Raw genomic sequence first — 14,745 nt, 5'->3', positions numbered from 1 at the left:
CATTTGACACCAGCTAAGTACGTGAAAGTGAAAGTAAAATATATATTCTATGATAGCTCTCCCTCTCTCTGCTTCTCCTTAATTTTGGAAGAAATTAAGTTGTTGAAAAATGTTTACAACTATTGTCTTTCTCTCTTTAATCAACTACTCACCTCATTTTATGCACTGCAGTGCTAGCTAGCTGTAGCTTATGCTTTCAGTACCAGATTCATTCTCTGATCCTTTGATTGGGTGGACACCATGTCAGTTCATGCTGCAAGACCTCTGATATGTTAGAGGACATCCTCTGGACGTTCTCATAATTATTCTGTAAGTCTATGGAAGTGGGTGAGAACCATGAGCCTCCTAGGTTTTGTATTGTAGTCAATGTACCCAGAGGAGGACGGAAGCTAGCTGTCCTCCGGCTACACCATGGTGCTACCCTACAGAGTGCTGGCTACTGTTGATCTTCATTGCAAAACAGTGTGCTTAAATTAATTATTTGGTGACGTAAATATATTTAGTATAGTTTTATCGAAAAAGGATAACTTTTTTAATGTTTCACTATTTAAATTTTTCTGAAATTTACTGAGGAGGCTGGTCCTCCTCTGACGAGCCTCCACTGGTGTATGTGTGTGTTTGTACCCCAGATCGGACCTGGAGAATCAGGAAGTTTCATGACTAATAGTAATTATGACTGGAGAGGAGATGAGTAGAGATCATGACTATCAGCAGATACTATCGCTCAGCCTCAGGGACAGTGCCACCAGAGGTCTCTTCACAGTCCCCAAGTCCAGAACAGACTATGGGAAGCACACAGTACTACATAGAGCCATGACTACATGGAACTCTATTCTACATACGGTAACTAGGGCAAGCAGTTAAATTTGATTTAAAAAACAGATTAAAAAACACCTTATGGAACAGCGGGGACTGTTCCATACATAGGCACAGACACATGCATTCACACACAAACACATGGATTTAGTACTGTAGATATGTGGTAGTGGTGGAGTAGGGGCCTGAGGGCACACAGTGTGTTGTGAAATCTGTGAATGTATTGTAATGTTTTAAAATTGTATAAACTGCTTTAATTTTGCCAAACCCCAGGAAGAGTAGCTGCTGCCTTGGCAGGAACTAATGGGGATCCATAATAAACCCCAGGAAGAGTAGCTGCTGCCTTGGCAGGAACTAATGGGGATCCATAATAAACCCCAGGAAGAGTAGCTGATGCCTTGGCAGGAACTAATGGGGATCCATAATAAACCCCAGGAAGAGTAGCTGATGCCTTGGCAGGAACTAATGGGGATCCATAATAAACCCCAGGAAGAGTAGCTGATGCCTTGGCAGGAACTAATGGGGATCCATAATAAACCCCAGGAAGAGTAGCTGATGCCTTGGCAGGAACTAATGGGGATCCATAATAAACCCCAGGAAGAGTAGCCGCTGCCTTGGGAGGAACTAATGGGAATCCATAATAAACCCCAGGAAGAGTAGCTGATGCCTTGGCAGGAACTAATGGGGATCCATAATAAACCCCAGGAAGAGTAGCTGCTGCCTTGGCAGGAACTAATGGGGATCCATAATAAACCCCAGGAAGAGTAACTGCTGCTTTGGTAGGTACTAATGGGGATCCATAATAAACCCCAGGAAGAGTAGCTGCTGCCTTGACAGGAACTAGTGGGGATCCATAATAAACCCCAGGAAGAGTAGCTGATGCCTTGGCAGGAACTAGTGGGGATCCATAATAAACCCCAGGAAGAGTAGCTGCTGCCTTGGCAGGAACTAATGGGGATCCATAATAAACCCCAAGAAGAGTAGCTGCTGCCTTGGCAGGAACTAATGGGGATCCATAATAAACCCCAGGAAGAGTAGCTGCTACCTTGGCAGGAACTAATGGGGATCCATAATAAACCCCAGGAAGAGTAGCTGCTACCTTGGCAGGAACTAATGGGGATCCATAATAAACCCCAGGAAGAGTAGCTGATGCCTTGGCAGGAACTAATGAGAATCCATAATAAACCCCAGGAAGAGTAGCTGCTGCCTTGGCAGGAACTAATGGGGATACATAATAAACCCCAGGAAGAGTAGCTGCTACCTTGACAGGAACTAACGGGGATCCATAATAAACCCCAGGAAGAGTAGCTGCTACCTTGGCAGGAACTAATGGGGATCCATAATAAACCCCAGGAAGAGTAGCTGATGCCTTGGCAGGAACTAATGAGAATCCATAATAAACCCCAGGAAAAGTAGCTGCTGCCTTGACAGGAACTAACGGGGATCCATAATAAACCCCAGGAAGAGTAGCTGATGCCTTGGCAGGAACTAGTGGGGATCCATAATAAACCCCAGGAAGAGTAGCTGCTGCTTTGGCAGGAACTAATGGGGATCCATAATAAACCCCAGGAAGAGTAGCTGCTACCTTGGCAGGAACTAATGGGAATCCATAATAAACCCCAGGAAGAGTAGCTGCTGCCTTGGCAGGAACTAATGTGGTCCATAATAAACCCCAGGAAGAGTAGCTGCTGCCTTGGCAGGAACTAATGGGGATCCATAATAAACCCCAGGAAGAGTTGCTGCTGCCTTGGCAGGAACTAATGGGGATCCATAATAAACCCCAGGAAGAGTCGCCGCTGCCTTGGCAGGAACTAATGGGGATCCATAATAAACCCCAGGACGAGTAGCTGATGCCTTGACAGGAACTAATGGGGATCCATAATAAACGGTAGGCAGGTAGACAGGCAGACAGGTAAGCAGGTGGACAGGTCGGTAGGTAGACAGGCTGGCAGGTAGGCAGGTAGACGGGTAGACAAGCTGACAGGTAGGCAGGTAGACAGGTAGGCAGGTTGACAGGTAGACAAGCTGACAGGTAGGCAGGTAGACAGGTAGGCAGGTAGACAGGTAGACATGTAGACAGGTAGACATGTAGGCAGGTGGACAGGTAGGCAGGTAGACAGGTAGGCAGGTTGACAGGTAGGCAGGTAGGCAGGTAGACAGGTAGACAGGTAGACAGGCTCACAGGTAGGCAGGTTGACAGGTAGATAGGCTAGCTAAACACCTACCTATCTTGGGTCTTTCTCTAAAACAGGCTATGCAAACACCCTGGTGGTTTAGCCAGAGGACAATGCATAATTTACATAGCAACAACCTCGCTCTCTGCTTCACTCTCCATGCCCTCCCCCCTCTCTCTCCATGCCCCCACCCTCTATTCCCCCCCCATCTCTCTCTGCCTCACTCTCTATCCCCCCCTCTCTCCATGCCCCCCCACCCTCTCTCTCTATCTCTGCCTCACTCTCCATGACCCCCCTTTCTCTCTCTCTCTCTCCCTCACGTTCCATGCCCCCCTCTCTCTGCCTCTCTCCATGCCCTCCCTCTCACTCTCTCTCTCTGCCTCACTTTCCATGCCCCCCTCTCTCCGCCTCACTCTCCATGCCCCCCCCTCACTCTCTCTCTCTCTCTCTGCCTCACTCTCCATGCCCCCCCCCTCTCTCTGCCTCACTCTCCATGCCCCCCCCCCTCTCTCTGCCTCACTCTCCATGCCCCCCCCCTCTCTCTGCCTCACTCTCCATGCCCCCCCCCCCTCTCTCTCTGCCTCACTCTCCATGTCCCCCCCCTCTCTCTCTGCCTCACTCTCCATGCCCCCCCCCTCTCTCTCTGCCTCACTCTCCATGCCCCCCCCCCTCTCTCTCTGCCTCACTCTCCATGCCCCCCCCTCTCTCTGCCTCACTCTCCATGCCCCCCCCCTCTCTCTCTGCCTCACTCTCCATGCCCCCCCCCTCTCTCTGCCTCACTCTCCATGCCCCCCCCCCCCCCCCCTCTCTCTCTGCCTCACTCTCCATGCCCCCCCCCCCCCCCCTATCTCTGCCTCTTTCTTCATACGCCCCCTCCCTCTCAATTCAATTTCAATTTAAGGGCTTTATATGTTAACATTGCCAAAGCAAGCAAGTGAACTAGATAATAAACAAAAGTGAAATAAATTATAAAAATGAACAGTAAACATTAAACTCACAAAAGTTTCAAAAGAATAAAGACATTACAAATGTCATATTATATGCAATTAGTTAAAGTACAAAAGGGAAAATCAATAAACATAAATATGGGTTGTATTTACAGCGGTGTTTGTTCTTCACTGGTTGCCCTTTTCTTGTTCCACACTGTGGTATTTCACCCAGTAGATATCGGACTTTATCGAAATTGGGTTTGTTTTCAAATTTGTGTAATCTGAGGGAAATATGTGTCTCTAATATGGTCACACATTTAGCAGGAGGTTAGGAAGTGCAGCTCAGTTTCCACCTCATTGTGTGGGCAGTGAGCACATAGCCTGTCTTCTCTTGAGAGCCAGGTCTGCCTACGGCGGCCTTTCTCAATAGCAAGGCAAAGCTCACTGAGTCTGTACAGTCAAATGTTTCCTTAAGTTTCGGTCAGTCACAGTGGTCAGGTATTCTGCCACTGTGGACTCTCTGTTTAGGGACAAATGGCATTCTAGTTTGCTCAGTTTTTTTGTAAATTATTTCCAATGTGTCAAGTAATTATCTTTTTGTTTTCTCATGATTTGGTTGGGTCTAATTGTGTTGCTGTTCTGGGGCTCTGTGGGGTGTGTTTGTGTTTGTGAACAGAGCCCCAGGACCAGCTTGCTTAGGGGACTCTTCTCCAGGTTCATCTCTCTGTAGGTGATGGCTTTGTTATGGAAGGTTTGGGAATCGCTTCCTTTTAGGTGGTTGTAGAATTTTTAACAGCTCTTTTCTGGATTTTGATAATTAGCGAGTATCGGCCTAAGCCTGCTCTGCATGCATTATTTAGTGTTTTTACGTTGTACACAGAGGATATTTTTGCAGAATTCTGCATTCAGAGTCTCAATTGGGTTCTTTAACTGATTCTAGTATTTTTAGCCAGATCCTAATTGGTTTGTCAAATGTTATGTTCCTTTTGATGGCATTGAAGACTCTTCTTGCCTTGTCTCTCAGATCGTTCACAGCTTTGTGGAAGTTACTGATGTTTAGGCAGAGGTATGTATAGTTTTTTGTGTGCTCTAGGGCAACGGTGTCTAGATGGAATTTGTATTTGTGGTCCTATAAACTGGACATTTTTTGGAACGCTGTTATTTTGGTCTTACTGAGATTTACTGTCAGGGCCCAGGTCTGACAGAATCTGTGCAGAAGATCTAGGTGCTGCTGTAGGCCCTCCTTGGTTGGTGACAGAAGCACCAGATCATCAGCAAACAGTAGACATTTAACTTCTGATTTTAGTAGGGTGAAGCCGAGTGCTGCAGACTGTTCTAGTGCCCGCGCCAATTCATTGTTATATATATTGAAGAAGGTGGGGCTCAAGCTGCACCCCTGTCTCACCTCACGGCCCTGTGGGAAGAAGTGTGTGTTTTTGGCCATTTTAACCGCGCACCTGTTGTTTGTGTACATGGATTTTATAATGTTGTATGTTTTTCCCCCAACACCACTTTCCATCAATTTGTATAGCAGACCCACATACCAAATTGAGTCAAAATATTTTTTTAAATCAACAAAGCATGAGAAGACTTTGCCTTTGTTTTGGTTTGTTTGTTTGTCAATTAGGGTGTGCAGGGTGAATACGTGGTCTGTCATATGGTAATTTGCTAAAAAGCTCATTTGACATTTGCTCAGTACATTGTTTTTACTGAGGAAATGTACGAGTCTGCTGATAATGCAGAGGATTTTCCCAAGGTTGCTGTTGACGCTTCTCCCACGGTAGTTATTGGGGTCAAATTTGTCTCCACTTTTGTGGATTGAGGTGCTTAGTCCTTGGTTCCAAATATTGGGGAAGATGCCAGAGCTGAGGATGATGTTAAAGAGTTTAAGTATAGCCAATTGGAATTTGTGGTCTGTATATTTTATAATTTAATTGAGCATACCATCGACACGTTTTTGCTGTTTGTTCTTTGTTATATTTCCAAAAAGATTGGAGAAGTGGTTTACCCGAATAGTGTGCAGAGGAAGCAAAATAGTGATTGCTTTGCATCGCAGTTAGCCAGATTCCTTCCAAACCACTCATTGTTGAATTTGTGATCTCCGACTTGTTGTGTAATATTTATGTCCAATGGCCGATGAGCACCGATACGTTTTATCTATAATTTCTCTGAATATGACAAGGATTGAAAAGGATTTGCCAGTAGATTGTCAACGTGATTCATGATGATGACTGCTTGTCTAGCTAGCATGTTACCCAAGATTTTTTAAAGTATGCTGTTGACATGATCAATCCAATCAAAGCTACGGCAGAAATAACGTGATTTAACGTAATTTTATCTGTGGCCAATGATCTTGAGCCTTCTTGGACAGGCACTTCTAATGTAAATCTCTGGCAGCACCCAAAGGGTCTTGAACTGCCTTGCTCTCCCTGGAGATTCTGCGGTGACAGTGTCCCCATGACTGACGGAACACTGAGCCAATCACCACATAACTAGAGAAAATGACCAACGCCTATGCTCGGTGCTTTCTCTGTCTGCCTCTCCACAGAAAGCACCGAGCCGGGCTGAAACGCCTGCATTTAACAGCTGCCTTACCCAAGAGACCACGCTTATATGCATCTTTAGCAACTCAAGGATGATTATTTTTTTTACATTGTTTGCAAACTGATCGTTTTAAATGTTTTAGTTAAACAGGTAGGGCAAACAAAATGACAGGTCGCCACAGAGACAGAGGAAGAGACTGTCTTTCTAGAGGGGGAAAACATGTGAAATCCTTCTTCCATCGACAGATTTAAATCCCTACCGGTAGACAGGTCGGCACACTAACACGTTAAAATGCACTAAAGGCACAATAATCTCCAAGTAGTCACGACGGGGATAAAGCGGACACTTCAAACCGCCAGCGGCGGTACCGCACATATCCCTGCCGGTCGGCATTCCGGAGCGCGGTATGGGTGAACAGGGAGTACACACCGGCCATGAAGAGCGAGAGAGAGAGCAGGGGTTTCGACAGAAAACACACCGAATAACATGGAGTAACGCTGCCATGCCCCGCGCATCCCCTCTGGACTCCCATCAGACCGAAAAGGTCCCGGCTGAACCGTTCTAACAGGCGGTGCTCGGGTTTGGAAACTTTCGCATCAGCTCACCTGCTAAGAGAGACGCCCGCTATCCTGTCTCTCACAGATACAACGGTTTAGAGATGGTTGTTTTTTAAACAGAGCGACTCACCTTCCTTTTAGGCATGTTGTTACAGAGATACTATTCCCGTCAGAAAGGATCAAACAGTCCACCCTGCAGGTCCACAGCGCGAGTTTAGAAGTAACCTACCACCAGATACTGGATCAATACTAAACACCTTCTATAATCACATGGTAATCATATGCAGACCTTTATCTCTGCATCCCGCCCGCACATAGGCCAGAACCCGCAAAACCTGCTCCTGTAGTGACAACGGATTGGTCAAGCCTCCCTGTATGCAAATATCACCGCTGCGCACATTGGTTGAAGCTTGAGAATAGGGATCCCATGGCTTGTCTGATTGGCTACGCACTCCTTGTAAGCAAATCATGGCCTCTCCATGGTGATGGCCAGATGTGTAGGTTGAAAGAAAGAGAGAAGAGAAGAGAAGAGAAGGGAAGAGAAGAGAAGAGAAGGGAAGGGAAGGGAAGGGAAGGGAAGGGAAGGGAAGGGAAGGGAAGGGAAGGGAAGAGAAGAGAAGAGAAGAGAAGAGAAGAGAAGAGAAGGGAAGGGAAGAGAAGGGAAGGAAAGGGAAGAGAAAAGTAGAGAGGCCAATAGAAAGATGATGGTTCTAAGGTGGTTCTGGGTAGTCTAGGCTGGAAGTAGAGGTCTTCATGGGTCTGGGTGGACCCAATATACCCCAGGCCTAACCTGGGCACGATTTTCTTTCGGGTCTGAAATTGTAATTTGTCCCTCAGGTCCGGGTTGGGTTCTGTTCGATTGTCATCGGGTCTATCTAACTACAGTTGATAGACCCGAGTGGACCTAAATGGACCCGACCATGGCTCTGCATAGACTATATGAGATATTTATTTTAAGCTAATAAGGTGGATGTATTGACTTATAGAAGTCCTAGCCAACATATAAGGACCTATTTGTTAACCAGAAGAGCAACTTGGCTGATCTATATATTTTTTGTCACTCGGGTCTAATCAGGTCTGGTCCTATTAGGGTATGGGTCGGGTCTAATCAGGTCTGGTCCTATTAGGGTATGGGTCGGGTCTAATCAGGTCTGGTCCTATTAGGGTATGGGTCGGGTCTAATCAGGTCTGGTCCTATTAGGGTATGGGTCGGGTCTAATCAGGTCTGGTCCTATTAGGGTATGGGTCGGGTCTAATCAGGTCTGGTCCTATTAGGGTATGGGTCGGGTCTAATCAGGTCTGGTCCTATTAGGGTATGGGTCGGGTCTAATCAGGTCTGGTCCTATTAGGGTATGGGTCGGGTCTAATCAGGTCTGGTCCTATTAGGGTATGGGTCGGGTCTAATCAGGTCTGGTCCTATTAGGGTATGGGTCGGGTCTAATCAGGTCTGGTCCTATTAGGGTATGGGTCGGGTCTAATCAGGTCTGGTCCTATTAGGGTATGGGTCGGGTCTAATCAGGTCTGGTCCTATTAGGGTATGGGTCGGGTCTAATCAGGTCTGGTCCTATTAGGGTATGGGTCGGGTCTAATCAGGTCTGGTCCTATTAGGGTATGGATCGGGTCTAATCAGGTCTGGTCCTATTAGGGTATGGGTCGGGTCTAATCAGGTCTGGTCCTATTAGGGTATGGGTCGGGTCTAATCAGGTCTGGTCCTATTAGGGTATGGGTCGGGTCTAATCAGGTCTGGTCCTATTAGGGTATGGGTCGGGTCTAATCAGGTCTGGTCCTATTAGGGTATGGGTCGGGTCTAATCAGGTCTGGTCCTATTAGGGTATGGGTCGGGTCTAATCAGGTCTGGTCCTATTAGGGTATGGGTCGGGTCTAATCAGGTCTGGTCCTATTAGGGTATGGGTCGGGTCTAATCAGGTCTGGTCCTATTAGGGTATGGGTCGGGTCTAATCAGGTCTGGTCCTATTAGGGTATGGGTCGGGTCTAATCAGGTCTGGTCCTATTAGGGTATGGGTCGGGTCTAATCAGGTCTGGTCCTATTAGGGTATGGGTCGGGTCTAATCAGGTCTGGTCCTATTAGGGTATGGGTCGGGTCTAATCAGGTCTGGTCCTATTAGGGTATGGGTCGGGTCTAATCAGGTCTGGTCCTATTAGGGTATGGGTCGGGTCTAATCAGGTCTGGTCCTATTAGGGTATGGGTCGGGTCTAATCAGGTCTGGTCCTATTAGGGTATGGGTCGGGTCTAATCAGGTCTGGTCCTATTAGGGTATGGGTCGGGTCTAATCAGGTCTGGTCCTATTAGGGTATGGGTCGTGTCTAATCAGGTCTGGTCCTATTAGGGTATGGGTCGGGTCTAATCAGGTCTGGTCCTATTAGGGTATGGGTCGGGTCTAATCAGGTCTGGTCCTATTAGGGTATGGGTCAGGTCTAATCAGGCCTGGTCCTATTAGGGTATGGGTCGGGTCTAATCAGGTCTGGTCCTATTAGGGTATGGGTCGGGTCTAATCAGGCCTGGTCCTATTAGGGTATGGGTTGGGTCTAGGTTGAGTTGTCTTCGGGTCCATTCGGGTCGGGTCTGACTGTCCTCGGGTCCGAGTCCAACTTTTTTTCCAGCTTGCAGGCAACAGGCCAGAAGAATGAGACTATAGCAGTCTAAAGGGAAGTACACTATCAATCATTAACAATCAATAAGGGCTGTGTTATAAACACACTATCAATCATTAACAAATCAATAAGACAAACATTGATAGAGTAGCTATATTCAACAATCAATATTGCCACATCTTCCACAGTATAACCAAAAGTCAATAAAGTGCAGTTATTTCTCAAACACTGTGTGTGTTATCGCTTTACATGAAACATGCCAAAGGCCAGGACTGAACAATACAAACATTCACACATAACTTACTTTAGCCACTTAATCACCACAACTCTTTGAGTATCCCCAAATGTAAACGTACATTTTGTCATGTTTTTCATTTGTATTTTAACTTGAATGTTTTATTGTCTATTTATCAATGCAATATCCATGTATTTATAGTATATATGACTGCCAAGTTGAAACACAGATTAATTGATACATCTATTGGATCCATAATAGCAGCATTAGTCTACTCAACACATTTATCCACACAACAACTTAGAAGTGCAGGGAAACTCTGGAATGAATGAATGATTCCCCCACCACATCCCTGGTGATATTTCCAGAGCAGCTATAGACTATAGGCACTAAGGTGACACGTGACAGCAGAAGTCAGCCCAGCTCACACAACCATTCTCCTCTACTATGACGTCATAATGGTTGGATCTCACACAACGTTCTACAAAAGCTTCACAATGGAGCTCCCTTCACACAACATTCTACAGAAAGAACCCTCCCAACAACAATGGCCATTGGACATCCATCGCAACATTCTACAGTGACATCACAATGGGGAAAACCACAGCACAGCACAGAACACTACAATAGGCTACAATACACACACACACACACACACACAACAAACCACCCCCTATCTAGGCTAACTGCACGTGTGGACCAGAAACATACAATAGCGTTTCAGGAACTAGAACACTCAGGAGCAGCCAGGTAAGACTATGGGTGCGTTTGTAAATTCACTCTGGCAGAGGAGTAGGGTTGATCTCATTAACCGCAGTCAAGCACTCAAGCGAACTGACTAAAGTTGGCTAGCTACTTTCCAGACACAAATACGAGAATACCTCAATCTGACCATTTTACTCGCCCTAGCAGAGCTGGTTACGCAGTTTAAAAAGAAAATGTGATCTAGAGCGCTGGTGACTAGTTGTGCTGCTGGCAGGAATTTAATTAGTTTTTTTTGCCAAAGTGTACTGCCACAGGTCATATTCAACAGGTGTTGCACATTCTGAAACTCCTCAGTTATTCTGCGCTCTGGCACACTCAGACAAGAGTGCTCTGAAATCGGAGTAGATGGCCAGAGTGAATTTACAAACGCACCCTATATAACTAACTAATAAGGCTCGAGGTGAAGTGGTATATGGCCAATATACCACGGCTAAGGGCTGCTCATGTTGAATATGACCTGTGGCAACGCACAGCCCGGATACAACCCTTAGCCGTGGTATATTGGCCATATACCACATACCCCTGAGGTGCCTTATTGCTATTATAAACGGGTTACCAATGTAATTAGACCATTCAAATAAATGTTTTAGTCATTCGTATGGTATACGTTCTGATATACCACGGCTTTTAGCCAAGAAGCATTCAGAGCTCGAACGACCCGGTTTATAGTATACTGTATATCAGGGCCTTACTTTACACAATATAATACGCAGTATATCAGGGCCTTACTTTACACAATATAATACACAGTATATACCCTATCAAATATACAGTATAAAGACCTAACTTACAATTTTATAATATACAGTATATAAGGGCCTAATTTTACACTATATAATCTACAGTATAAAGGCCTAACTTTACACTATATAATCTACAGTATAAAGGCCTAACTTTACATGATATAATTAACAGTATATCAGGGCCTTACTTTACACTATATAGTATACAGTATAAATACCTAACTTTACACTGTATCTTATACGATATATCAGGGCCTTACTTTACACTATATAATATACAGTATAAAGGCCTAACTTTACATGATATTATTAGCAGTATATAAACTTTACACTATATAGTATACTGTATAAAGACCTAACTTTACACTGTATCTTATACGATATATCAGGGCCTTACTTTACACTATATAATATACAGTATATCAGGGCCTAACTTTACATTATATAATATACAATATATCAGGGCTTAACTTTACACAATATAACATACAGTATAAAGTCCTAACTCTACATTATATAATATACAATATATAACTTTACACACTGAACCAAAATATAAACACAACATGTAAAGTGTTGGTCCAACGTTTCATGAGTTGAAATAAAAGATCCCAGAAATGTTCCATACGCACAAAAAGGTTATTTCACTCATATTTTGGGCACAAATTTGTTTACATCCCTGTTTGTGAGCATTTCTCCTTTGCCAAGATAATCCACCCAACTGAGAGGTGTGGCATATCAAGAAGCTGATTAAATAGGATGACCATTACACAGGTGCACCTTGTGCTGGGGACAATAAAAGGCAACTCTAAAATGTGCAGTTTTGTCACAAAACACTACGCCACAGATGTCATACTTTTTGAGGGTGCGTGAAATTGGCATTCTGACTGCAGGAATGTCCACCAGAGCTGTTGCCAGATAATTGAATGTTAATTTCTCTACCATAAGCCGCCTCCAACATTTTATACACGGTCCTAAATATACACGGCCCTAAATATACACGGTCCTAAATATACACGGCCCTAAATATACACGGCCCTAAATATACACGGCCCTAAATATACACGGTGCTAAATATACACGGCCCTAAATATACACGGCCCTAAATATAACACGGCCCTAAATATTCACGGCCCTAAATATACACGGCCCTAAATATACACGGCCCTAAATATACACGGCCCTAAATATACACGGCCCTAAATATACACGGCCCTAAATATACACGGCCCTAAATATACACGGTCCTAAATATACACGGCCCTAAATATACACGGCCCTAAATATACACGGCCCTAAATATACACGGCCCTAAATATACACGGCCCTAAATATACACGGCCCTAAATATACACGGTCCTAAATATACACGGCCCTAAATATACACGGCCCTAAATATACACGGCCCTAAATATACACGGCCCTAAATATACACGGCCCTAAATATACACGGCCCTAAATATACACGGCCCTAAATATACACGGTCCTAAATATACACGGTCCTAAATATACACGGTCCTAAATACCCATGAAAACTAGGCTTCAGAGCCCATTAAGGTCCTGATAGAGGTGGTCAGTAAGGCACTGTTACATTTACTGTTACATTTACTGTTACCTTTACTGTTATCACTGTTACCACAGTGATACTGTGACCTTACCTTAGACCCAGTGTGTCTCTGATGTTCCTAGGTCCCTGGTAGTCAAGGTCAGGGTCCCAGTCTGTTACATGCATTACAGCTAAACACTGACCTGGATGGATAACTGACTGGCTGACTGACTGGCTGGCAAACTGGCTGACTGGATAGCTGAGTGGCTGGCTGACTGGCTAGCTGGATGGCTGACTGACTGGATAGCTGGCTGGCTGGATAACTGACTGGCTGGCTGACTGGATAGCTGGCTGACTGGATAGCTGGCTGACTGGCTGGCTGACTGGATAGCTGGCTGGCTGGATAACTGACTGGCTGGCTGACTGGATAGCTGGCTGACTGGCTGGCTGACTGGCTGGCTGACTGGCTGGCTGACTGGTTGGCTGACTGTCCAGCTGGCTAATTGACTGGCTAGTTGACTGACTGGCTGACTGACTAGCTGACTGACTGAATTAATGACTGGCTGACTGACTGGATTAATGACTAGCTGACTGACTGGCTGACTGACTAGCTGACTGACTAGCTGACTGACTGAATTAATGACTAGCTGACTGACTGAATTAATGACTGGCTGACTGACTGGCTGGCTGGCTGGCTGAATTAATGACTGGCTGACTGACTAGCTGACTGACTGGCTGACTGACTAGCTGACTGACTAGCTGACTGACTGAATTAATGACTAGCTGACTGACTGAATTAATGACTGGCTGACTGACTGGCTGGCTGGCTGAATTAATGACTGGCTGACTGACTAGCTGACTGACTGGCTGACTGACTAGCTGACTGACTGGCTGGCTGACTGACTAGCTGACTGACTAGCTGACTGACTGAATTAATAACTGGGTTGTGTTTGTTTTATCTGAAGGGTCACAAAAACATCTAACAGTCTTTAGTCGATGGGTTTCCCTATGGGCTCTGGTCCAAAGTAGTGCCCTAAATAGGGAATAGTCTGTCATTTGGGATGCAGCCTCTGTTTCCTCTTTCTGGGTCTAAACCCATAGACGACATAGAAATAGATGGTGATCCTCAGACCCTGGTTGTCATTATGACAAGCCAGCGGAGGAGAATATACAAGGACACACAACTAAGTTGTTGATTGGTCATTGATCGTGTATTACGCTGGCATGGGAATTGGTGAATGAGAGAAGTGAAATGTAAAAGACCAAGCGGGCTTTCAGTATGTTGGAACCCGCTTTAGTCTGTCCAGACGTCTCGCTAGACCAGTCTGTTGTGGTGGCATCAGATCCATGACATCATAGGTTGTAGTTGAGCCACCAGTTCAGCACCTGACTGACACCTTGTGGACAACACAGTACTGTCTCCAGAAAACATCATGGGTACAACATCATGGGTACAAGCAGAAATCAATTAGAATATTGTAGAAGTAGTCTTGGACCTGGTGGTGTATCTGTTCCCATAGTAATAGTCTAGGACCTGGTGGTGGTGTATCTGTTCCCATAGTAACAGTCTAGGACCTGGTGGTGTATCTGTTCCCATAGTAATAGTCTAGGACCTGGTGGTGGTGTATCTGTTCCCATAGTAATAGTCTAGGACCTGGTGGTGTATCTGTTCCCATAGTAATAGTCTTGGACCTGGTGGTGTATCTGTTCCCATAGTAATAGTCTAGGACCTGGTGGTGGTGTATCTGTTCCCATAGTAATAGTCTAGGACCTGGTGGTGTATCTGTTCCCATAGTAATAGTCTAGGACCTGGTGGTGTATC

The 14,745-nt window shown here is 45.3% G+C and overlaps 1 protein-coding gene across 16 annotated transcripts in view; it reads right to left on the bottom strand.

Moving 5' to 3' along the window:
- The window catches only part of LOC139582421 (high mobility group nucleosome-binding domain-containing protein 3-like), a 23,765-nt gene extending 16,443 nt beyond the window's left edge, over positions 1 to 7,322 (bottom strand). For 13 of the 16 annotated variants that reach the window (XM_071412391.1, XM_071412392.1, XM_071412405.1 and 10 more), the window contains exon 1: positions 7,151 to 7,310. In XM_071412391.1, coding sequence (XP_071268492.1) covers positions 7,151 to 7,165 — 15 coding nt within the window. In that variant the 5' untranslated portion in view covers positions 7,166 to 7,310. Of the gene's footprint in view, positions 1 to 7,150 lie in introns of all 16 variants that reach the window. The other 3 variants (XM_071412406.1, XM_071412404.1, XM_071412407.1) reach the window with 3 other exon arrangements.
- Positions 7,323 to 14,745: the final 7,423 nt, after the last annotated feature.

Source organism: Salvelinus alpinus, chromosome 8 (assembly GCF_045679555.1).
Source record: "Salvelinus alpinus chromosome 8, SLU_Salpinus.1, whole genome shotgun sequence".
Taxonomy (NCBI): domain Eukaryota; kingdom Metazoa; phylum Chordata; class Actinopteri; order Salmoniformes; family Salmonidae; genus Salvelinus; species Salvelinus alpinus.
Note: the sequence above shows the minus strand (reverse complement) of the source record. Positions and strands in the feature narration are given on the sequence as shown.